This window comes from Salmo trutta, chromosome 24, assembly GCF_901001165.1.
Source record: "Salmo trutta chromosome 24, fSalTru1.1, whole genome shotgun sequence".
NCBI lineage: Eukaryota > Metazoa > Chordata > Actinopteri > Salmoniformes > Salmonidae > Salmo > Salmo trutta.
The window spans coordinates 13,995,356-14,018,616 of record NC_042980.1 but is presented as its reverse complement, the minus strand read 5'-3'; the positions used below and the strand labels follow the sequence as shown (position 1 = coordinate 14,018,616).

The window sequence follows — 23,261 nt, the reverse complement described above, 5'->3', positions numbered from 1 at the left end:
GGTGAGAAGAGGATGGTTTCTGTTCACAGGTTCACGTGAGGCTTTCCTGTTAGTTGCCAGCCGAAATCAGATTGTGTCCGATGACATAACCACTCAGCCCAATGTGGTCCGCTCGCTGGTCCGGGATGGGCGAAACATCGTGGCCCTGGACTTTGACTCGGTGACTGACCGTGTGTACTGGTCTGACACCAGCCAGGACAGAATATGGAGCGCTCACAAAAATGGCTCTGACAGGGCCGTGGTGAGTACTGATTACTGACTGTCCTTCCATTTCTCACAAACATTCTCTACTCAGGGTAATGACCTCCAATCACTTAAACCTGTGTTTTGATTTGACAGGTTTTTGACAGTGGAGTGACAGTGACAGAGAGCCTGGCAGTGGACTGGGTGGGCAGGAATCTCTACTGGACTGACTATGTTCTGGAGACCATCGAGGTGTCCAAACTGGACGGCACCCACAGGACTGTGTTGGTCAGTGAGAACGTGACCAATCCCAGAGCCCTGGTGCTGGACCCAAGGGACAGGTGAGGCTCATCTACAGTGGACATACATATTGGCAGAGAAGGAGGACACGTTTGAATTACAATAATACAAATGTAATTGACTGTAACTATAACAGTTGATCTATTGTGCAGTGCTCACCTCATGTTCTGGACAGACTGGGGGAGGAACCCTCGCATTGAGAAGGCCAGCATGGACGGGAAGATGAGGACAACCATCATAAGCAGCAAACTGTACTGGCCCAACGGCCTAACCATTGACTATCCCAACAATCTGCTCTACTTCGCTGATGCCTACCTGGATTTTATTGACTACTGTGATTACAATGGCAACAACAGGAAACAAGTTCTGGCCAGCGATTTGGTGAGGATACATGGCATTTTCTATAGATTTGTCTTTACATTGATATAATTGATATCAGAGGCGCAACTTTGGTTTTAGAAGTGGGGGGGACATATATATTTTTTAAATGTTATTATTTATATTTTTATCCAGTCGGATAAACACTCCAAACAGCCTACCTGATCGCTCAGAGGCGTCGGCATGGTCATAAAGCACACCATTTTATCATATTGTATCACATTCCAATGATAAAACTGGGTGGGACAAAAATGCAATATCAGAATGTGTGGGGGGGGGACATGTCCCCCGTCCCCAGTGAAAGTTGCGCCCCTGATTGATATAGATTAAACTAGGAAAACATTAGCATTGCATACAGAACATAACTTACCGATTTACCATCTGTGTGGAATAATATCAATAAAATGCACTTCTTGTCTTTTGCTGCTCTCAATAAAAAGGTACTGCAACATCCCCACGCAATTACCATTTTTGAGGATTTTGTGTATTGGACCGACAGATACATCAACCGTGTGATCCGAGCCCATAAGTGGCACGGGGAGAACCAGACAGTGATGCTCTACAACCTCCCTCAGCCCATGGGCCTGGTGGCGGTACACCCGGCCAGGCAGCCTGCAGGTAGGACAGGAACCCACCACTGATCAATAACATTCTAGGACAGATGGTAGGCCAATTACAAATACATCTTAGACATGTTGATATCGTAAGCTAGTATTGGCACAGTACACTATTGCCGTTGTATTTTAAATGACATTTCAGAATGAACAAAGAGGATACTGAACACTGTTGATTTTTGTCTTGTTTGTGTGTGTGTTATTGGATCTGTGTGCAGGTGAAAACCACTGCTTGAGGAGGCTTTGTACTCATATCTGCCTGCTCTCGGCCATTGGGCCCAGCTACTACTCCTGTGCCTGTCCCTCAGGCTGGACCCTGACTGCAGACAATTTCACCTGTGCCAGAGGTAAGCTCCATGCCAACCTGAGGGAAACACTCATCACTCACAGTTTCATTAAAAAGGAAGTGAGGTCAGATGGAACAGATAGATTGTAATTCACGTAACGTAAAGTATTTATTCGTGGTGTAGGTATTGGTACGAATGCTTAAAACCTACAAACAGAGAGCTGCTGTTTTTCAAACATATTTATTTGGGCATATCCAGCTCTCAGTCGATAAAAGAAGAAATCTAGAATGCCGGACTCATATTTTAGAGGCTAAGGACTTGTCAACAGTATCCCATTTAAATTCTGTTGTCAAATCCCATTCCAGAGGTAAATATTGAGGATCATTAAAGTGTGACTAGGGTTTCAATAAGACAAGGGACCTTTAATGTGAAGTCTAGAGGGTCGTGTTTAGGTCAACAGCGTAACCCATCTCAGGGCTTGAGCTTTTTCTAGCCATGCAGAACGCATTCACCCATGAGAGGTGATGATTACCCAAGAATGAAAATGCCTCCGAGCTATCTATTGATTCTAATCTCTGATGACAAAGCAAATCATACTGTGGAATAAGCTTACACCAGACCATCTGAACCCCCTCCTCTTTCAACATACTGTGGTATTTTACCTGTTTTGAAAAATGAAATCAGTGCCCAATAGGCAATATGTCCAAATAGGCTATATGTCCAATAGGCTATATGTCCATTCGGAGCCACCATGTTTTTGGTGATGAATACTTGTGTTTTCCTGCAGTTGAGGATCCTTTCTTGGTGGTGGTGAGAGACAGTGTCATCTACGGCATGTCCTTGAACCCGGACGACAAGAGCAACGATGCCATGGTCCCAGTTGCTGGACTTCAGAATGGATATGATGTGGACTTTGACGACATTGAGCGGACCATCTATTGGGTAGAGCACCCGGTACGTGTTAGCACTGTCCACACAAACAGAGACCTGAAGTGAGACTACTCTACTGTCCCTAGGCTCTGACCAACCCTGTCCCTTCTCCTCTGTAGGGTGAGATCCACCGAGTGAAGTCGGACGGTACCAACAGGACAGAGTTTGCCCCGGCAGCCATTCTGGGTTCCCCTGTGGGCCTGGCCCTGGACTGGATGACAGAGAACCTGTACTACACCAACCCAGCCACCCAGTCTATTGAGGTGAGCTGAAACATCCCCTCTCTATGCTCCTGTATATAATAACAATGAAGTTATTTCTGAAAATGAGTGGTACACTACTGACAGTGAACATCGTATTTAGAAAATAAAGTAGTCCTCTTAGTTGGTTTCCCTCTGTCAGGGGTACATCTGATCTGTGCGTGTGTGTGTTTTGTCAGGTTTTGAGGCTGAGAGGGGAGGTGCAGTACAGAAAGACTCTAATCACCAATAATGGCTCCCCGACTGGCGCAGGCTCTCCGGTTGGCATTGCTGTGGACCCGGCACGTGGGTAAGCCCCATTTAACACTGCTCTGGCTCATCCCCACAGTCACTCACCCCCTTCAGCCTGCCTGCCTGAATGCCATCTGCTCCACCCCCAGAGAGAGCGACCTAGCGCTGTTACTGTACACAACACAACACTACACACTCCAACAAGCCACCACCAGGCAAAAAGTGCACATATCAACTATTCACCGTCAGCATATCAAATGTGTATTGGCATGATTAAGACATATCGATTTCTTCTCTCTGAATCTCACACGTGGACTTGGATTGAATCTGTTGTAGATGTTCTCATATGAGGTGATGGAGATGCTGAGGGGCTGTATTCATAGCTGTGTCTCTCTCTCTCTGTTAGGAAACTGTACTGGACCGACCAGGGCACAGAGAGTGGCATCCCTGCTAAGGTGGCGGCTGCAGACATGGACGGCTCCAACCCTGTCACCCTGTTCACCAACAACCTGGATCATGTGGAGTTCATCACTGTGGACATACAAGAGAACAAGCTGTACTGGGCTGTCACAGGCACCGGAATGGTGGGTCATCATCTCTCCCTCAACCACTATGCCTGCGTCTCAAATGCCACCCTATTTAGTTCACTACTTTTGACCAGGGCCCATACCAGGGCCCCACGTAGTCCAACTCATTGCTTATTATGCATATATTTTACACGTTAAATCTGGTATTAAGGGCAGTCTTGATGTTATTAAAACCCCACAGATTGAGCGTGGCGACCCAGACGGGACCAATCGCATCACAATAGTGACAGGCTTGTCCCATCCCTGGGGCGTTGCTGTTCATGAGCGCTTCCTGTACTTCACCGACCGGGACTTTGAGGTGATAGAGCGCGTGGACAAGGCCACCGGGGCTAACAAGGTGGTGCTGCGGGACAATGTGTCTGGACTGAGAGTACTGAAGGTGCACTACAGGGAGAGTGAGTATCTGAGGGACCTTATGGTACGGCCAAACAAATATGAACCCCTCTCCATTGATTGAGACCGAAAGGTTGATTGAGACCGAAACGTTTGTTTATTAAGATACATGAACTTGTTGGAAGCATCAAGATTACCAGCGCACTGGAGTTTTGACATTTATTTTGTTGAGTGTTTAATCAGTATGCATACATATATTTTGGCCGTTCTGCTTTTTTTGGTAAAGATATAGCATTGCTGAATTATGGCATTGCTTTGGTCTTTTTGATAGCTGTTGGGTAATTATGTGGGAGATGGAGGGAAGCATTAGATGGCCAGTTACTCTTCCCTTATAAGGAACACTGGGCATTGTGTATGGAACAAGCAGTGTCCGTTTGTCTCCTAAAACAGAGCGGACACAAAAAAAAATTGGTTCCATAACAAAAAGTTCCCATAACATTTGTTAGGTCGTGGCAAATGTTCTCTTAACACAAAAACATTTCAGTTGTGCAGATGATTCCAAATTGTTTCTTTTACGCTGCGAAAAACATTCACCTGATGTTAGAAAAATGTTCCCAGAACTAATTTAGTCTGTTCTTTAAAGGTTCCCAGAATGTTTAATTCGGTTGTGGGAACAGTCTGGTGGGAACTGAGCATATTTTGTGTTCTGGGAACCTATCTCTTCTAATGTACCCACTCTGTTCCCACAACCTAATTAAATGTTCTGGAAACCTTTTAAAGAACTCAGAAAGCCTGTTTTGTTAACATTCTTGCAACATCAAAGGAATGTGTTGTTCACCCTGATACAAACATTATCTGAATATCACCACAACTGGACAGTTTTAAGTGTTTTGGGAAGCTCTTGTCATATCCCCACTATGTTCCCACAACCTAAATAAATGTTATAGGAATGTATAAAGAACATAAAAAGATGTTCTGGGAATGTTCTTGCAACATCAGGTAAATGTTTTTTGTACCCTAAAAGAAACATTGTATAATCATCTGCACAACTGGATAGTTTTTGTGTTTTAGGAACATTTCTTTTGTGATGTCCCCACAATATTCCCACCGGACTGTTCCCACAACCTTATAAAACATTCCGGGAACCTTTAAAGAGCAGACGCAATGTGTTCTGGGAACATTCTTGCAACATCAGGCGAATGTTTTATACAAACATTGTATAAACATCAGCACGACTGGACAGTTTTTGTGTTATGAGAACATTTACTGCAACTTAGCAAATGTTCAGGGAACTTTCACAGAACCAAAACAATAGTGGAACATTATTACGTTTGAGGAATGTTCTGTGGTGTTTGTTACAGACGTTGTGCACAACATTTTAGTGAATGTTAGGAGAACATTCCAAGGATATTTCATTTGGAAAATGTGTTGAAGAAAAGAAAGATTTTGTTATCAAAAACATTATTTGAATGTTTTTGGGATGTTATCATCCTAATGTTAACTTAAACTTAATGGGAATGTAAGCTAATGTTCTGGGAATGTTCCCGGTTTGCTGGGGATACTGTAAGTGACATGGTTTCTGGGAATAGATCAAGCCTTGAGCCTGACTTGGCAACGATGTATCAAAATTGTGTTTGCACCAGATTCTTCCAGTGACGTATCAGAAATGAGGCACAAGTTCTCAGTTCCAGGATTGTAATTTGTAACATAGTTTAGTCTAATTTTGAAAAGTTCCTGACTACCCTTGTTGTCCTTGACCTAGAACTTTTAGAAATGTTAATGAATTTGTAGTTCTATTTGTGCAGACTCCTGTTTTATATGAATGCCGTGTTCTAATCCACCTTGTGGTCTGCCTCTGCAGTCTCGGCTGGTACCTCCAACGGTTGCAGCAACAACATTGGTGCGTGTGAGCACCTGTGTCTACCGCGGCCCAGAGGCCTGTATACCTGTGCCTGTGCCACTGGCTTCAAGCTCAGCGTTGACAACAGGACCTGTGCTCCATACCAGTCCTACGTGGTCATCTCCATGCTGTCTGCCCTCAAAGGCTTCAGTCTGGAGGGGGCTGACCACTCTGAGGCCATGGTGCCAGTGGCTGGGAGAGGTGGGTGTTGTTCAGATGTAAATGTGTCGTTCAGCCTTTTCATTAGTAGAGGAAAAACAACACCACATCAATGCCCTTGTTTATGGTTAACCTCTCTGGTTGTGTCGTGTAGGACGTAATGCTCTACATGTGGATGTCCACATGCCCTCGGGGTTCCTCTACTGGTGTGACTTCAGCAGCACTGTGACTTCTCAGAACGGGATCCGCCGGATCAAGCCCGATGGAGCAGGGTTCCGCAGTGTGGTCACATCTGGAATCGGCCGCAACGGGATACGAGGCATCGCTGTGGACTGGGCTGCAGGTAGGGCATCCGCTTTGGGTTCGTGTTCAGAGAGCTCAATTGAAAAGTGTTTAAATGATGCCAGCAGGTAGAGAAAGTAAAGGTCAGCCAACAGTAGGTATCCAGGTATACTGTGTAAGAGGCTTTAACACAGGGTCTGACTCCAGAAAACAGGCAGGATTATTCTCAGTCAGGTGAGTAGAAAGAAGTGAGGACTGGAATGGAGAGTGCTGCAGATCTTGGTAGTGTGGCCAATAATTATTCAGTTTATGGGTACACTAAACAGAAGCTGGTTTCCCAGACACAGATTACATTTCTGGACTAAAATGGAAAATCTCTCATTGAAAGTGCAATGTAGTCCAGGAATAGGCTTAATCTGGGTCTAGGAAACCAGCCCCTGGTGACTATTCAAATTAGCGGACTTACTCTGTCCTTATACAACCACTCAATACCATCTGCATTACCGGAGGCTCTTCCTAGATAATCTAATCTCCATTGCTCTTTTACTTATATATATCAACTTGGCTGTGCTTTTCAGGGAACCTTTATTTCACGAATGCTTTCCTGACGGAGACCTATGTGGAGGTTCTGCGCTTAAACACAACTTTCCGACGTGTGTTGTTGAAGACTCAAGTGGACATGCCACGCCACATCGTGGTGGACCCTAAAAACAGATACCTGTTCTGGGCAGATTACGGACAGAACCCCAAGATTGAGCGAGCCCTGCTGGACGGGACCAACCGCACTGTGCTGGTGTCGTCTGGGATTATAACCCCGCGAGGTCTGGCTCTGGACTTCCAGACTGGATATGTCTACTGGGTGGATGACTCTCTGGATATGATAGCCCGGGTCAACCCTCAGGGGGGAGAAACAGAGATAGTCAGGTACGGGAGCCGCTACCCAACTCCCTATGGCATCACTGTGTTTGAGACTAGCATCATCTGGGTGGACAGGAACCTGAAGAAGGTGTTCCAGGCCAGTAAGGAGCCTGGCAGTACAGAGCAGCCTACAGTCATCAGAGACAACATTAACATGCTGAGAGACGTGACTATCTACGACCAGCGTATCCAGCCCAGCTCGGCCCAGCAGCTCAACAACAACCCCTGCCTGCAGACCAACGGGGGCTGTGCCCACTTCTGCTTTGCCCGCCCCGGGAGCCAGACCAAGAAGTGTGGCTGTGCCTTTGGGAACCTGGGGGCGGACAACGCGGGCTGTGTGGTGTCGCGGGATGATTACCTCATCTATACGACAGAGAGCACGGTGCGGAGTCTGCGTCTGGACCCGGACGACCACGCACTGCCCTTCCCTGTGGTCAACGTGCCCCGCACCTCCGTGGCCCTGGACTTTGACCGCACAGACAATAGGATCTACTTCACCCAGAGCTCAGGGGCTGGGAGCAGCAAGATTAGCTTCATCAGTCTGTCCTCTCCCACCTCGCCTCCAGTAGTGGTGGCTTCTGGTAAGACACCTAACAACTGGATTTGTTCCGTTACATTGCAACATCATACTGTAATCATCTGGTTACAGCTTTTTTGGGCTATTTGCTTATTGCAGTACTTTTCTATGTGGTGTGTTTTGTGTCCATGCAGATCTAGGAGCTCCTGATGGTATTGCCTATGACTGGATCAACAAAAGGATTTACTACAGTGACTACATCAACCAGACTATCAGCTCCATGGCATTGGATGGAACACAGAGATCCATCATCGCCCGCGTGCCCCGACCTAGAGCCATCATGCTGGATCCCTGCAGGGGGTAAGACTGGCCAGAAATGCCAAGAATGCTGATACCGTTTCACTCCTTCTGTAATGATAGCAAGAGCTCTCGCTCAGTATATTCAATAGATATTCAGCATGTGTTGAATGTACACTGTACCGTCATGGATAAAAAAAAAAGGGCAATCTATTCTATTTCCATGTCATACAGGTATATGTACTGGACAGACTGGGGGACCAATGCAAAGATTGAACGTGCTACTTTGGGAGGGAACTTCAGGACAGAGATTGTAAACAGCAGTCTAGTGTGGCCCAATGGACTAACCCTGGACTATGAAGAGCAGAGACTGTACTGGGCAGATGCCAGCCTGTAAGACCCTCTTATAATAATTCGACATTCTTCTCACAAATCCATCATTGTCAGATTGTATTGATGGTAATGATATGTGCTGGTTTTGGTTATCAGACAGAAGATTGAGCGCTGCTCTCTCACCGGGGCCAATCGGGAGGTCATCGTCAGCACAGCCATTTACCCATTCGCCATGACCATGTATGGCCAGTACATCTACTGGACTGACTGGAACACACGCAGTATCTACCGGGCTAACAAGCACGATGGGTCTGACCAGAGGGTGATGACCCAGAACCTTCCATCCAGACCCATGGATGTCCACGTGCTGGCCAGCAACAAGCAGCAACAGTGCAACAGCCCTTGTCAACAGTTCAACGGAGGCTGCAGTCACATCTGTACCCCAGGTACTAGCAGTTAGGCCCTACTTTAACCCTCAGGTTTCCTGATCGAATAGAAGCAGGCTGTAGCTTCGTAGCTAAATGTGGGGGTTGGACCAAGCTTCCTTTGAAAATGTCATTTTCTCTAGCATCGTATTGTTTTGATGTTGTCATGTTGTTTTGGGGTGATGTGTGTTGGGCTATCATACGCCTGTCTGTCATACCACCCCATCCGTCTGATGCCTGTCCCCCTGCCCCTCTCCTCAGGGCCCCAGGGTGCTGAGTGTCAGTGTCCCTCAGAGGGTCGGTGGTACCTGGCCGACAACAAGCACTGTATCCCTGACAACGGGACCCGCTGCCAGGCAGGCCAGTTCACCTGTATGAATGGACGCTGTATCCGTGCTCAGTGGAAGTGTGACAATGACAATGACTGTGGGGACGGAAGCGACGAGCTAGAGAGAGTCTGCGGTATGGTGCTTAGTGGCCCCACGTAGTGCCTGTTTTGTTGAACGTTGTTTGTCTCGTCTATCTAGAAATATCTTCCTTTAATATCTTTGTTGATTTGTCTTGAATGTGATTGTGATTACAGCTGACAATGATGGATTTATCCCTACACCTGTTCTGTCCTTCTCTTAACCGTCTCTAAAATGCTGCCTCTAACCAGATTTCTGTTTCTACCTGCAACAACTATCTTTCAGGATCCAAGAATGATTTCCAACCTTTTGGTGTGTATGCTTGCAAATCACTAATCTAATGTAGCTATTTAGTGATGCTTGTTTTCTTCTACTAACCCTATCCTAAATGAATACATTCATGTACTTATCTTATATCTTGCATGCAGTCCAAGTTCAAATGGCAGCAGCATTTATTGCCTTGTCAGGTAAATCTCCATCTTGTACACCTGCTCATCTTCACCTGGGCTCGTATGTATCAATCGTCTCAGAGTAGTACTGATCTAAGATAAGGTTCCCCCTGTCCGTGTAATCTGATTCGTTGTGATCTAAAAGGCAACACTGATCTTAAATCAGCACTCCTACTCTGAGATGCTTGAGACCTACAGCCCCTTGTCTCCCTGTCCATTGGCTAGATCTCTGATTATGGTGTTTTTGGTTATTCGATTGGTAGCCTTCCACACTTGCGAGCCCACTGTGTTCACCTGTGGGAACGGTCGCTGTGTGCCCTACCACTACCGCTGTGACCACTACAACGACTGTGGCGACAACAGTGATGAGGTAGGCTGCCTGTTCAGGTCGTGCGACCCCAACACTGAGTTCCCCTGCAACAACGGACGCTGCATCGCTAAGGACTACGTCTGCAACGGCATCAACAACTGCTTTGACAATGGCACTTCAGACGAACAAAACTGCCGTAAGTCTACACAGCAGGACTTGGTTTCAGATCGAAAGTTAAAATGTCAGTCCGTAAGGATTGGAGACGTTTCAAGTGCGGTGAAATAATAGATTTTGCTTTGTGACACGAGATGATAACACCAATCGTCTTCTTGTCATGTATCTCAGCGGAGCGAACATGTCAGCCAGAACACACCAAGTGTGCATCCAACAACATCTGCATCCCCCGCTCCTACCTGTGTGACGGGGACAATGACTGTGGGGACATGAGTGACGAGAGCCCTGTACACTGCGGTGAGTCCCCCAGGCCTGGTCTGTACAGTTAGGGTGTGTCAAAAGATGTGTGAAAATGTGTGCACTGGATAAGAGCGTCTGCTAAATGACTAAAATGTAAAATGTAAAATGCAAATGCCTAATATAGGGAATATGGTGCCATTTCATGTGCATTCAAAATGGGTTTTGAGAGGAGAGTGACCCCTAAATGTCTCTTTTTCTGCTTCCAGCCACTTCCACGTGTGCCCAGAATGAGTTCCACTGCTCCAGTGGCCGCTGTATCCCAGCCCACTGGTACTGTGATGGGGGTACCGACTGTGCTGACGGCTCTGATGAGCCCTCCTCCTGCAGTAAGTACCACAGCTCTCCTTCCCTCACCATACTGTGCGTTGGTGTGCGTGCGCACATGCTTGTGCTGTTGCTTATGTGTCCATAGTGTACGCCTTTGTTAGTGGTGTGGTCAGTCAGTCAGTCAGGCCACCCATTGTCTGCCACATTCCTCCCTACTGACGCCCACCAGTCTCCTCTGACAAACACAGCCTCTACTCTTTCCTCTCCTCTTTCCTCTCTCCTCTTTCCTCTCTTCCTTTTGTCCCAGGGTAATTACACAACCTCCCTTTATCTTGTGTTTCAATAGATCACCATAGATTGGAATGTGGAGGAGATGCCGTGACTACTTTGATAGCTTCACCTGTTTCATTTCGGGTTCAGATATGCATTACCTGTCTTTACTAGTTGACATCAGTTAAGACATTTACAGGGCGTTTTAAGTAACTGACTAAGCACAATAGTATTCTAGTTCTAATCCATTCATGCATGGTTTGTATTTATGTCTGTGACCTTTGATCTCCAGTCACCCTGGTGAGAACCTGCAACACCGACCAGTTCCGCTGTGATGGCGGCAGGTGCATCACCTCTTCCTGGGTCTGCGATGGGGACAATGACTGTGGAGACATGAGTGATGAGGACCAGAGACACAACTGTGGTGAGTGTATTTTAGTGAAGAGTGGGTTGACTTATAACCCGCAGTCCACGCGGGGTGGGCGGATTAAGGGTCATTGAATATTGTGTGGCTGAAGGGCGGGTGGGTGGCGAGCGGGTTGAATAAAGAGAAAACAATAGTTTTTTTTTTTTATCCATTAATGTATCATTTTCGTGCAGTTTACATCTATGGGCTACATTGAGGTTTTTCTATCTGGCATTGATGAGTAGGCCTAAGCTTTAGGGCCTACAGGGCCTTAACGCCAAATGCTTTAACGTTGATCCACGGAGGCAAAAGGAACAATGTCAGAGAATAATTCAATAAGAGAAAAGCTGCGAAGTGGAGATTTGAAAATAAAGAGAAGGGAGGGCCAGAAAATGAGTGTTTGGGAAAGATTTGGCGAAGTGGTAAAAGAGGATGATGGCGGTGCCGTCATGTGTGATGATTGTGAGGCGCTATGCATATTCAACAGTCACAAGACGTAGGTCTATAACCTCTCATATAGACTTAATATTAACTCTTGCAGAATTAAGCATTTTTTGCAGTAAAGTTATACACCAAATTTTGGTGGTAGTATTTCATGCGCATAAAATATGGATCCAAGCCGAACTGAAATCTTATCAGAAACATGTTGGGTCGTTTTCACAGCTTTATATTTCCTTAGAACCGGTCAAACTGATGTCATTTGGACATTTTGCAAGTTCTCCCCGGTCCATAAACGTCTTTTTAAAGATGACAGAAAACTTTACAGATGTCAATTAGATTGAAAAATGTATTATATCAATTTATGACATTATTCTGGTGAGCAAGGGTTTATTTAGTCTTCTAGGGCAACATATAATGACAGAAGAGAAGCTGCACGTATCTAATTATAGACAAGTTGACTAAGTTGACCCAGTTGCGGGTGAACAAACAGCTGACCCGCGTACCCCTAGTGTATTCCTCTCCAGTCTATCTCCGTCAGACACTGATGGATCAGGATACATGCTGGGGGGTGTGGGGGTGGATACTGGCTCCTGTTGAACGTCTCCAAGGAGCTCACATTCCTGATTTCCCCTGCGTCACTCGTTACTTTGTGCCTGTCTCAGAATCCTGGCTCAGGGTGGATCTAGACTCTTATGTCATTCCTCTCGAATGTGGGCTCTGACAATAAGGAGCCTGAAGCGCATGTCTTCAGCGCACAACGGGCCTCGGCAGGAGGCTCACTTCAAACAATGGGGCTCAATCACATTAGATGGATAGGAAACCGAAGTCACGGCTAGAGGTCCTGAAATACACTTAGGAATGTTTGGAACGCGAGAAATGTTAGGTCCCGTCTCGGAGTCTTCATCATCATGTAACTTCTCTAATTTGGTGTCATTTTCCTGCCCCTCTGTTTTTTTTTAGCTAACCGCACATGCTCAGCCTTGGAGTTTACCTGTGTGAACAACCAAGGGCCGCAGAGGAAGTGCATCTCTCGTGATTGGGTGTGTGACGGCGACGCGGACTGTGCGGACGCGTTGGACGAGCACCAGAACTGCACGCGCAGATCGTGTGGCGTCAACGAGTTCACCTGCAGCAACGGCCTCTGCATACGCAGCTCCTACAGGTTTGACAGACTCTAACATAACAGAGAAATAATTATGACATGTTTCAGATTTCTACTTGAATGTATCATTGCTTTGTAGAGGCTGAGACTACAGTGTGAATTTTGGGACTGGACAGCAGCACCACCTGGTGTACAGGGAAGCACACTGAGTGACTGATGTGTTTGGTGGCAGGTGTGACCGGAGGAATGACTGTGGGGACAGCAGTGACGAGCAGGGCTGCACCTACCAGCCGTGTCAGCAGCACCAGTTCACCTGTCAAAACGGACGCTGTGTGTCCCTCGCCTTCATCTGTGACGGGGACAACGACTGCGGGGACGAGTCGGATGAACTAGAACACATGTGCCGCACGCCACCGCCCACGTGCCCCCCCGGGCAGTTCAGGTGTGACAACGGACACTGTGTCCCTCTCTTTAACGTGTGTGACCGGACCGACGACTGCTCAGACAACAGTGACGAGAAGGGCTGTGGTGAGTGCATGATGTCTTAAAAGCAGTAAAACAAATGAATTTAAATATAAATACAATGCCAATATAGTATTTAGTATCACAACAGAGCAGTGTGGTATTGGATTTATAGTCAATCTCCTCTAAAGCCTGTTCTGTCTTGTCCTGGATGCAGGTATAAATGAATGCACCAACCCCTCCATGCACCACTGTGACCACAACTGCACTGACACACCCACCAGCTTCATCTGCACCTGTCGCCCCGGCTACCGCCTCATGTCCGACAACAAGACCTGCGACGACGTCAACGAGTGTGCGGAGACGCCCAGCGTGTGTAGTCAGGTGTGTGAGAACACCGTGGGCTCCTACATGTGTAAATGCGCCCCCGGGTTCCTACGGGAACCGGATGGCCGCAGCTGTCGTCAGAACAGCAACATTACGCCCTACCTCATCTTCAGTAACCGCTATTATCTTCGTAACCTGTCCACGGACGGAGAGGCCTACTCTCTCATCCTGCAGGGCCTGACCAGCGTGGTGGCCATGGACTTTGACCGCGTGGACAAGAGGTTCTATTGGATTGACGTGGGCCGCAGGGTGATTGAGCGAATGTTCTATAATGGCAGTAACAGGGAAGTGGTGGTGAACGGGGTGCTCCATGGGGAGGGCCTGGCGGTTGACTGGGTGGGCAGGAAGCTCTACTGGCTGGACAGCTTCCTGGACTGTCTCAAAGTGTCCGAACTGGACGGGCGCTTTGCTAAGAAACTGGCTGAGCACTGTGTGGATGCCAATAATACCTACTGCTTTGAAAACCCCAGGGCGCTCGTTCTGCATCCAAAATATGGGTGAGTAAATTTGCCCCATTAATCATTATACAGTGAAAAAGTGGTATGATTGATTCTTGGTTCATTCGATAAAAGAGGTCTTTAGTAACCTAAACTGATTTGGTCCCTGTCAGATATGTCTACTGGACGGATTGGGGGGAGAAAGCCTTCATAGGCCGTGTTGGAATGGACGGCACCAACAAGACAGCCATCATCACCACTAAGATCGAGTGGCCCAATGGGGTCACCATTGACTACAGCAATGACAAGCTCTACTGGTCAGATGCCCATCTCAACTACATTGAGTAAGACCGCGCTTCTAATTGCCATACAGTCTTGCTTTGTTTCCTAAACACCTAAATGCCTCCTGTAATCCTACTCCTCTTCTCCTCAGGTTCTCAGACCTGGAGGGACATCACAGACACACTGTGTATGATGGGACACTGCCCCATCCATTTGCCCTGACTGTGTTTGAGGAGACCGTGTACTGGACTGACTGGAACACCCACACAGTGGAGAAAGGCAACAAATACGACGGATCCGGCCGCCAGTCTCTGGTCAACACCACACACAGACCCTTCGACATCCACGTGTGCCATCCCTATAGGCAGCCCATTGGTCAGTTTCAGTCCAGGAGACAATAATCTGAGTCTCCTCTTCTCCTGGATCAACATCCATTCCTCAACACTCAGATTGCTATCACTTCCTTATCCTGACGTTTCCTGCCTGTTAGGTCCATTCGAGTGTTTACTTTAAGACAATGCCGTGCCTGTGTTTGCCCAGCTGCGCTGAATGTGATTGCGCTGATTCTCTGACCCCCTCTCTCCCCCCAGTGACCAACCCCTGTGCAGTGAACAATGGAGGCTGCTCCCACCTGTGTCTGCTCCGTGACGGGGGGCGGGGTCACACCTGTGAATGCCCCGACCACTTCCTGAATGTACAGCTGGGTGGCGTGGCTCGCTGCCTGCCCATGTGCACCAGCACCCAGTACAGATGTGCGGATAATGAGCGGTGAGTGGGAGTTCACCTTAAGAGTTGTACTACTATGCACTCGTTCGCTTCGTATCACGTGTCCTGTGGTATAATTGAGGCATTGACGAGCCCTGAACAGTATTGTCCCTACCTCCCCTCCACAGCTGCATCCCCATCTGGTGGAAGTGTGACGGCCAGAGGGACTGCAGAGACGGCTCTGATGAGCCCTCCACCTGCCCCAGTCGCCACTGCCGACTGGGCCAGTTCCAGTGCAACGATGGAAACTGCACCAGCCCCCACTTCCTGTGCAACAGCAACCAGGACTGCCATGATGGCTCTGATGAAGATCCTGTGCTGTGTGGTGGGTGGCATTTAGCGCTGTCATTTTTGTTTCCAGAGAACACTCTGAGCGCGTAGGAAACATTCTTTGCAATTGTTTGATTACACTGTTTTTAACCTGTTGATTTCCCATAACCTTGTGATCGTTGTTGTTAAATAGCAGCTGTGCGTGAATGTACTTCAGTGGAGGGTTAAAACTGAATTGACTGTCTGTGCAGCCACTCATCAGTGCGAGACCCATCAGTGGCAGTGCGCCAATAAGAGGTGCATCCCCGAGGCGTGGCAGTGTGACAGGGACGACGACTGTGGCGACGGCTCTGACGAGGAGCCCGCCCACTGCTCTAGCAGGACCTGCCGGCCCGGTCAGTTCAAGTGCCGTAACGGACGCTGCATCCCCCAGAACTGGAAATGTGACGTGGACGACGACTGTGGCGACAACTCTGACGAGCCTCTGGAAGAGTGCAGTGAGTGACGATCACACAGAGTATCATGCGGTGAAAGCACACACTCAACTGTAGGGATTGAGTGGGATTGCTCCAGTGAGCCTACTGAGACCTGTTCATTCTAAACTGTGGAAAATCACAATTAACAGTTGTTTTCTGCCACCAGATATATACGATTGAAAGACTTCCTCTAAAGTGTCTGTCTGCATGTTGTTCCTTGCTATTGATGTCCTCGATGTGGTCTTTTCACAGTGGGGCCGTCTTATCGCTGTGACAACCACACCCAGTTTGTCTGCAGGACTAACTACCGCTGTGTGCCGCAGTGGGCTGTGTGCAACGGCCACAACGACTGCAGGGACAACAGTGATGAGCAGGGCTGCGGTGAGTCCACTGAAACATCAGCGTTCAGACAGAAATCAACCAATGGTTAAAACCCGCGGCACTAAATAATAACGTTTTTGTATGAGGTATAAATGTGTGTTGGGAGTGACTTAAGGGCTATTAGCAGAACATTACATAGTGTGACAGTGGGAGGTAGTGATGGAGAGGGTCTCACCGCCTGCTCCCCGTGAGAGAACTTTCTGGATTTATGGCTTGTGTGCGTTCGTGCGCGTGTGAAAGAGTGTGCGTGTGCCTGCGTGCGCATGTGTACTGTTGTACGGGGCAAGGTGCACACTGTGCTCTTTGTACCGCGCACCGATCCACACACACCAGCCATGACCCTCCCATCTCTTATCAGAGGCCCTCACTCCATTAGTGCCATCCCTGCGCTAGAGGGGAGATCCACGCTAATCTGTGTTAGAGAATGCAGCAGTCGGGCCAGGTGGAGGGATAGGAGGGATCTCCCCTCTAGCACCACTATCTTTCAAACCACCAGCACTGTGTGGTAGAGACAGCTCAGCCGAGCTCTCCTCCTCTCATGTCCTCTCCTATAGACCTGGCATAGCTCAGAGCTCACCCAATTCAGGCATGCCGCACTCCCCTCTGCATGATCAGCTCTGCTTTAATACAAAAAAAACAGATGGCACCTCTCAGTTCAAAGCTCTGTGGTCTAGTAGTTATCATCAACGCTATATTAAACAGTATGATGCACAGTGTTGAAGAATTTCTCATCTTCTGTCTTGAAATGATCTCAAAGAGGACAAGTAATACTGGAATGACTGTTGATTTTATTTTGAAGTGATAAATCAACTAATTGAGGGACGGTTTCCCGGACACTTTATGAAGCCTAGTCCTGGACTACAAAGCAAACTTAATGGACAACCTCTTAATCTTTATTGCTTAATTTGTGTCTGGTAAAACCATGCCATGTGTTTGCACGAATGCAATGTTTGGGCATAAAACATTTCAAGGAATAACTAAGGATAAGGAGGATAAGAACTAAGGATAAGGAGGATAAGAACTAAGGATAAGGAGGATAAGAACTAAGGATAAGGAGGATAAGAACTAAGGATATAAGGAGGATAAGAACTAAGGATATAAGGAGGATTGTCACGATCGTCGTACAGAGCGGACCAAGGCGCAGCGTGAGTTCCACATAATTTTACTTCACAGTGAAACAACAAAACAACAAAACATCCAACGAACGTGAAGTACAGTGCGTACATAGGCACTAACTGAAACAATATCCCACAAAGCAGGTGGAAGAAAGGGCTTCCTAAATTTGATCCCCAATTAGAGGCAACGATTACCAGCTGCCTCTAATTGGGAACCGTACAACTCCCCAACATAGAAATAGAATGACTAGAACACCCCCCTAGTCACGCTCTGAACCAAGGGCTCTCTATGGTCAGGGCGTGACAGTACCCCCCCCCCCCCCCCCCCAAAGGTGCGGACTCCGGCCGCAAAACCGGTGGGGAGGGTAGGGGGGGGACTAGTGTCGGTGGCGGCTCCGGTGCGGGTCGTAGCCCCCGCCCAGACCCCGGGTCCGGCCATGGCACTGGGCTGAACGCCGTGCCTGGACTGGGCATCGGCGCAGAGGAAGGCTCCGGCCTTGGAGCGGCACTGGATGCCGTGCCTGGACTGGGCACCGGCGCAGGGGAGGGCTCCGGCCATGGAGCTGGGTTGGCCGCCGTGCCTAGACTGGGCACCGGGGCAGAGGAAGGCTCCGGCCTTGGAGCGGGACTGGATGCCGTGCCTGGACTGGGCACCGGCGCAGAGGAGGGCTCCGGCCATGGAGCTGGGTTGGCCGCCGTGCCTGGACTGGGCACCGGGGCAGAGGAAGGCTCCGGCCTTGGAGCTGGACAGGACACCGTGCCTGGACTGGACATTGGCGCAGAGGAAGGCTCCAGCCATGGAGCGGGACTGGTCACCGTGCCTGGACTGGGCATCGGCGCAGTTTGCACCAGACTGATGACACGCTCCTCAGATCGAGTGCGTGGAGACGGCACAGGACGCTCCGGACTGGGGAGGCGCACTGGAGGCCTGGTGCGTGTAGCCGGCACAGGTGGCACCGGACTGGTGACACGCACTTCAGGGCGAGTGCGGGGAGCTGGCACAGGACGTACCGGACTGGGGAGGCGCACTGGCGGCCTGGTTCGTGGAGCCGGCACAGGTGGCACCGGACTGTTGACACGCACTTCAGGGAGGGTGCGGGGAGCTGGCACAGGACTCAGGTCGAATGTTGTGCAGAACACACCTGCACAACATCTCTCTCTCTCTCCCAACTTCTCCATCGCCTCCCTGATGGTCTCTGGCTCTTCAGGGCGAGTGCGGGGAGCTGGCACAGATGGCACCGGACTGGTGTCACGCTCTTCAGCACGCCTGCACTGCAGCATACTCCTTGCCAACATCATTCTCCGATATCCCTCCTCACACTACTCCATTGACTCCCAGGCAGGCTCTGTCTCTCTCCTTGGCTCGGCCGACCACCCCTGGCCGCGGTCCCTGGCGTCGTCGCTGTACCCCTATGCTCCTTGGCGACTCCCGAGTTGAGTTGAGTTGAGTTCCACATCATTTTTATTCACAGTGAAACAACAAAACATCCAACGAACGTGAAGTACAGCGCGCACATAGGCACTAACTGAAACAATATCCCACAAAGCAGGTGGGAGAAAGGGCTTCCTAAATATGATCCCCAATTAGAGGCAACGATTACCAGCTGCCTCTAATTGGGAACCATACAACTCACCAACATAGAAATAGAATGACTAGAACACCCCCCAAGTCACGCTCTGACCTCAACACCATAGAGAACCAAGGGCTCTCTATGGTCAGGGTGTGACAAGGATAAGAACTAAGGATAAGGAGGATAAGAACTAAGGATGAGGATAAGAACTTGAGGGAAAGTGTCACTACAGGTGCATGTATGTGTTTGAGCGTTGTCTTTTGCTTCTTATCTCGTGTCACTGTGTGTGTGCCTATTGTGGTTTCAGAGGAGGTGACCTGTGACCCTCTGGGGGACTTCCGCTGTGACAACCACCAGTGTGTCCCTCTGCGCTGGAGGTGTGACGGGGACAACGACTGTGGCGACGGCTCGGATGAGCGCGCCTGTAGTGAGTTACTCAGTACTTCTACCCACCACCACTGTCTAATACTGGATCTAATTAACAACCTTTACCTTAGATCCCCTGGCTGCCTCGCATTGGCACTTTTACACTGAGCCTTCATGGGCCGGTTGTACAAGTTGGGCATAACAAGGCTGTAGCTCTACCTCATCCATTTAAGCCCAACCTTTTTTAAGTCCAACTGGTGAAACCGGCCCTACGTGTCACCTTAGCAGTTATGGGCTAATTCACATGACTCAAAAAAGCTGGATACTTGTAGTCATGGCTTTGAGTGTCTTCTAAGCGATTCTAGTGGGGGGATTCCAATGTAGCTCAGACACAGTGAGTCACCCACATGAAATAAAGGTGTTGATGGCAAAGAATGGACATGTTATTGTTTCATCAGATAACAAAGTGCTCTTGTAAAAGACTTAACACTTCTGTCTTCGGAGCAGCGTAATGTGAGGCGGGCTTATCAGCTGCTAGAGAAACAGCTCGTCGGCATGTCAGTCGGAGGGAGTGGGGGAGTCGGCCACCTCTGCCCTGGAGAATTTAAACAAGTCTGAGAGCGTGCCAGCTGATGAGGATAATGAATCTGCTTCAAAGAACAACTACTAATGTGTAGTGTGATGACATTTGCTCGTGTCCTGGGGTCGCCACTCCTCTTTGCAACTGTGGTGGTAATGCGTGGCGGGAGAACACCACCAGTGAACTCCATTATGAACTCACCACGGAAAAAGGACAGCACGATTGGTTGGGTGCTTCGAGATCATTTGGTAATGCAAGAAACAAGTCCTAGCTCAGCGGAGCTATTGCAGTTACCCAATTGAGGGACTAGAACTCTAGTATTTGTCAAAGCAGTGGCTGTTTTTGTATGAAATATGATGAAACAATATCAGAATAATGTAGTAATATGGTAATACCCTCTGTCATCTGTGTCGACATCCTGTTTGTTTGGACTGTGGCAATGACAACTAATTAAGTCTTCCCTTATGCAGTGCTAATTCTTTAGTTCCCCTCTCTGTGTTCCCCCAGGCCCGCGTGTGTGCTCGGAGAGCGAGTTTCGCTGCGACAATCTGCACTGCATTCCCGGCCGCTGGGTCTGTGACCATGACAACGACTGTGAGGACAACTCAGATGAAAGGGACTGTGGTGAGTGGTTGCTCTTTGTTTTGGTGCTGGCTCTGCTTATTAAAGTGTGATGGAATACAGCACCAAGGAAAGAAGCAGTAAAACTTCACCTTTTTGAGGCACAGGATACACAGAAAGGACCACCGGAATAAATTGACTTCTTCTGTTACCGGGTTTCTTCTGGTCAGATTGTGAATTCAAGTCACTTTTCAATGTTTATTTACAGTAGTCGTGAACACAAGATCCGAATCTGAGATACCTCAGCACTTGGCATGGCTGAAAATAAGTGAAGTGTATGGAGTGATATTAGTGCCAACAGAAATAGAATTTGAATTCACAAAGTGAATTTGAATTGAAATGGTATCATCATGCTTAGTCCCCTCCTGTACTCCCTGTCCACCCACGACAGCGTGGCCAGGCACGACTCCAACACCATCATTAAGTTTGCTGATGACACAACAGTGATCACCGACAACAATGAGACAACCTATAGGGAGAAGGTCAGAGACCTGGCAGTGTGGTGCCAGGACAACAACCTCTCCCTCAATGTGAGCAAGACAAAGGAGATGATCGTGGACTACAGGAAAAGGCAGGCCGAACAGGCCCCCATGAACATCGACAGGGCTGTAGTGGAGCAGGTTGAGAGTTTAATTTTCCTTGGTGTTCACATCACCAACAAACTATCATGGTCCAAACACACCAACACGGTCGTGAAGAGGGCACAACAAAACCTATTCCCCCTTAGAAGGCTGAAAAGATTTTTACACTGCTGATACTCACTGTTTATTGTCTATGCATAGTCACTTTACCCCTACCTACATGTACAAATTACCTCGATTAACCTGTACCCCTGCACACTGACTCGGTACCGGTACCCCTGTTATGTAATTGTATTGTTACTTTTTATTACATTTTTTACTTTAGTTTATTTAGGAAATATTTTCTTAACTCTATTTCTTGAACTGCATTGTTGGTTAAGGGCTCGTAAGTAAGCATTTCACGGTAAGGTCTACATCTGTTGTATTTGGCGCATGTGACAAATAACATTTGATTTGATTTGATTAATACCTGCAGTATTCGTGATGAGTTGTGTGCTGGCATGGCTGTGTTGCAGAGCTGCGGACCTGTCACCCGGGCTACTTCCAGTGTGGCAGTGGCCACTGCATTGCCGACCGGTTCAAATGTGACGGCAACGCCGACTGCCTGGACTACACCGACGAGACATCATGTCGTAAGTGTTATGTATCGTCATAGATTTGTCAATGGGCTGACATCAAATACAACACTCCCAGTGAGCAAAACTTGTTGAAAAGACGTCATTTCAACGGCAAAACCGGTTAACATTACATATTTTCAACCAATTTTACTCACTGGTCTCCTTTCTCCTCAGAGGTCCAGAACTATTATTATGTTACTACAGCACCCTCTACAGTTATTTATTTAATTTATTTATTAAACATTTTTAATTTATCTTTTATTTAACTAGACAAGTCAGTTAAGAACAAATTCTTACTTACTATAACGGCCTACACCGTCCAAACACGGACGACGCTGGGCCCATTGTGCGCCGCCCTATGGTACTTCCAATCACGGCCTGTTGTGATACAGCCTGGACTCGAACCAGCGGGTCTGTAATGACGCCTCTAGCACTGAGATGCAGTGCCTTAGACCGCTGACATGCAGTGTCTAAGGCACTCAGGAGCCCCCAATCTTAAGTTTAAAAGTTACAAACATGAATTTGAATTGTAATGGTCCATTTCTTTCATTTGCAGCAACCCGTTATCCCAATGGCACATATTGCCCACTGTTCCTGTTTGAGTGTAGGAACCATGTGTGTGTGCAGCCCTACTGGAAATGTGACGGAGACAATGACTGTGGTGACCACTCAGATGAGGAGCTCCACCTCTGCTGTAAGGCCAATGCCCCTTCAATGGCTACACTGTTCCTTAAATAGTTACATTGTTGAATGAATCCTTATTCTGTAATTAACAATGAGACATTTTACCTTGAGATTGAGCCTGGCCATGACCTAGGCCCGTATTTATCAAGCATCTCAGAGTAGGAGTGCTGATTTGGGATTAGGTCCTCCCTGTCCTTCATAGTCTGATTTATTATGATCTAAAAGGGAAAGCTGATCCTAGATCATTTTTGAGACGCTTGATAAATACGGCCCTGGTCTTGTCTCCCTAGTGGACATCCCGTGTGACCCGCCGTTCCGTTTCCGCTGTGACAACAACCGGTGCATCTACAGCCATGAGCTCTGCAACTCGGTGGACGACTGTGGGGACGGCACTGACGAAAAAGAGGAGCACTGTAAGTACACGCCAATCGCAAGTTACAAACAATACTGTCATATATTGTCCCATCTCCATGGGAGTTTGGAGTACATATAGCCCATCCTTGTATGAACATTATGTAGGTAACATCCCAAGTGGCACCCCTTTTCCCTTTATGGCGCACTTAATTGGACCAGGGCCCATAGGGTTGTGGTCAAAAGTAGTGCACT

General features: G+C 48.1%; 1 protein-coding gene across 5 annotated transcripts in view; it reads left to right on the top strand.

The window, feature by feature from the left end:
- LOC115160736 (low-density lipoprotein receptor-related protein 2) overlaps positions 1-23,261 on the top strand; it is a 62,381-nt gene that overhangs the window by 29,878 nt on the left and 9,242 nt on the right. For 3 of the 5 annotated variants that reach the window (XM_029711084.1, XM_029711083.1, XM_029711082.1), the window contains 36 exons: positions 30-241; positions 340-524; positions 636-864; positions 1,302-1,479; positions 1,694-1,822; positions 2,550-2,716; positions 2,812-2,955; positions 3,132-3,241; positions 3,590-3,767; positions 3,952-4,165; positions 5,965-6,204; positions 6,317-6,505; positions 7,023-7,943; positions 8,074-8,239; positions 8,411-8,569; positions 8,666-8,955; positions 9,196-9,396; positions 9,627-9,653; positions 10,054-10,296; positions 10,446-10,571; positions 10,781-10,900; positions 11,404-11,535; positions 12,919-13,120; positions 13,293-13,588; positions 13,740-14,406; positions 14,520-14,690; positions 14,780-15,003; positions 15,219-15,396; positions 15,522-15,718; positions 15,915-16,160; positions 16,392-16,520; positions 19,514-19,633; positions 20,660-20,776; positions 21,870-21,986; positions 22,528-22,665; positions 22,946-23,068. In XM_029711084.1, coding sequence (XP_029566944.1) covers positions 30-241; positions 340-524; positions 636-864; positions 1,302-1,479; positions 1,694-1,822; positions 2,550-2,716; positions 2,812-2,955; positions 3,132-3,241; positions 3,590-3,767; positions 3,952-4,165; positions 5,965-6,204; positions 6,317-6,505; positions 7,023-7,943; positions 8,074-8,239; positions 8,411-8,569; positions 8,666-8,955; positions 9,196-9,396; positions 9,627-9,653; positions 10,054-10,296; positions 10,446-10,571; positions 10,781-10,900; positions 11,404-11,535; positions 12,919-13,120; positions 13,293-13,588; positions 13,740-14,406; positions 14,520-14,690; positions 14,780-15,003; positions 15,219-15,396; positions 15,522-15,718; positions 15,915-16,160; positions 16,392-16,520; positions 19,514-19,633; positions 20,660-20,776; positions 21,870-21,986; positions 22,528-22,665; positions 22,946-23,068 — 7,485 coding nt within the window. The remainder of the gene's footprint in view (positions 1-29; positions 242-339; positions 525-635; positions 865-1,301; positions 1,480-1,693; positions 1,823-2,549; positions 2,717-2,811; positions 2,956-3,131; positions 3,242-3,589; positions 3,768-3,951; positions 4,166-5,964; positions 6,205-6,316; positions 6,506-7,022; positions 7,944-8,073; positions 8,240-8,410; positions 8,570-8,665; positions 8,956-9,195; positions 9,397-9,626; positions 9,654-10,053; positions 10,297-10,445; positions 10,572-10,780; positions 10,901-11,403; positions 11,536-12,918; positions 13,121-13,292; positions 13,589-13,739; positions 14,407-14,519; positions 14,691-14,779; positions 15,004-15,218; positions 15,397-15,521; positions 15,719-15,914; positions 16,161-16,391; positions 16,521-19,513; positions 19,634-20,659; positions 20,777-21,869; positions 21,987-22,527; positions 22,666-22,945; positions 23,069-23,261) is intronic. The other 2 variants (XM_029711086.1, XM_029711085.1) reach the window with 1 other exon arrangement.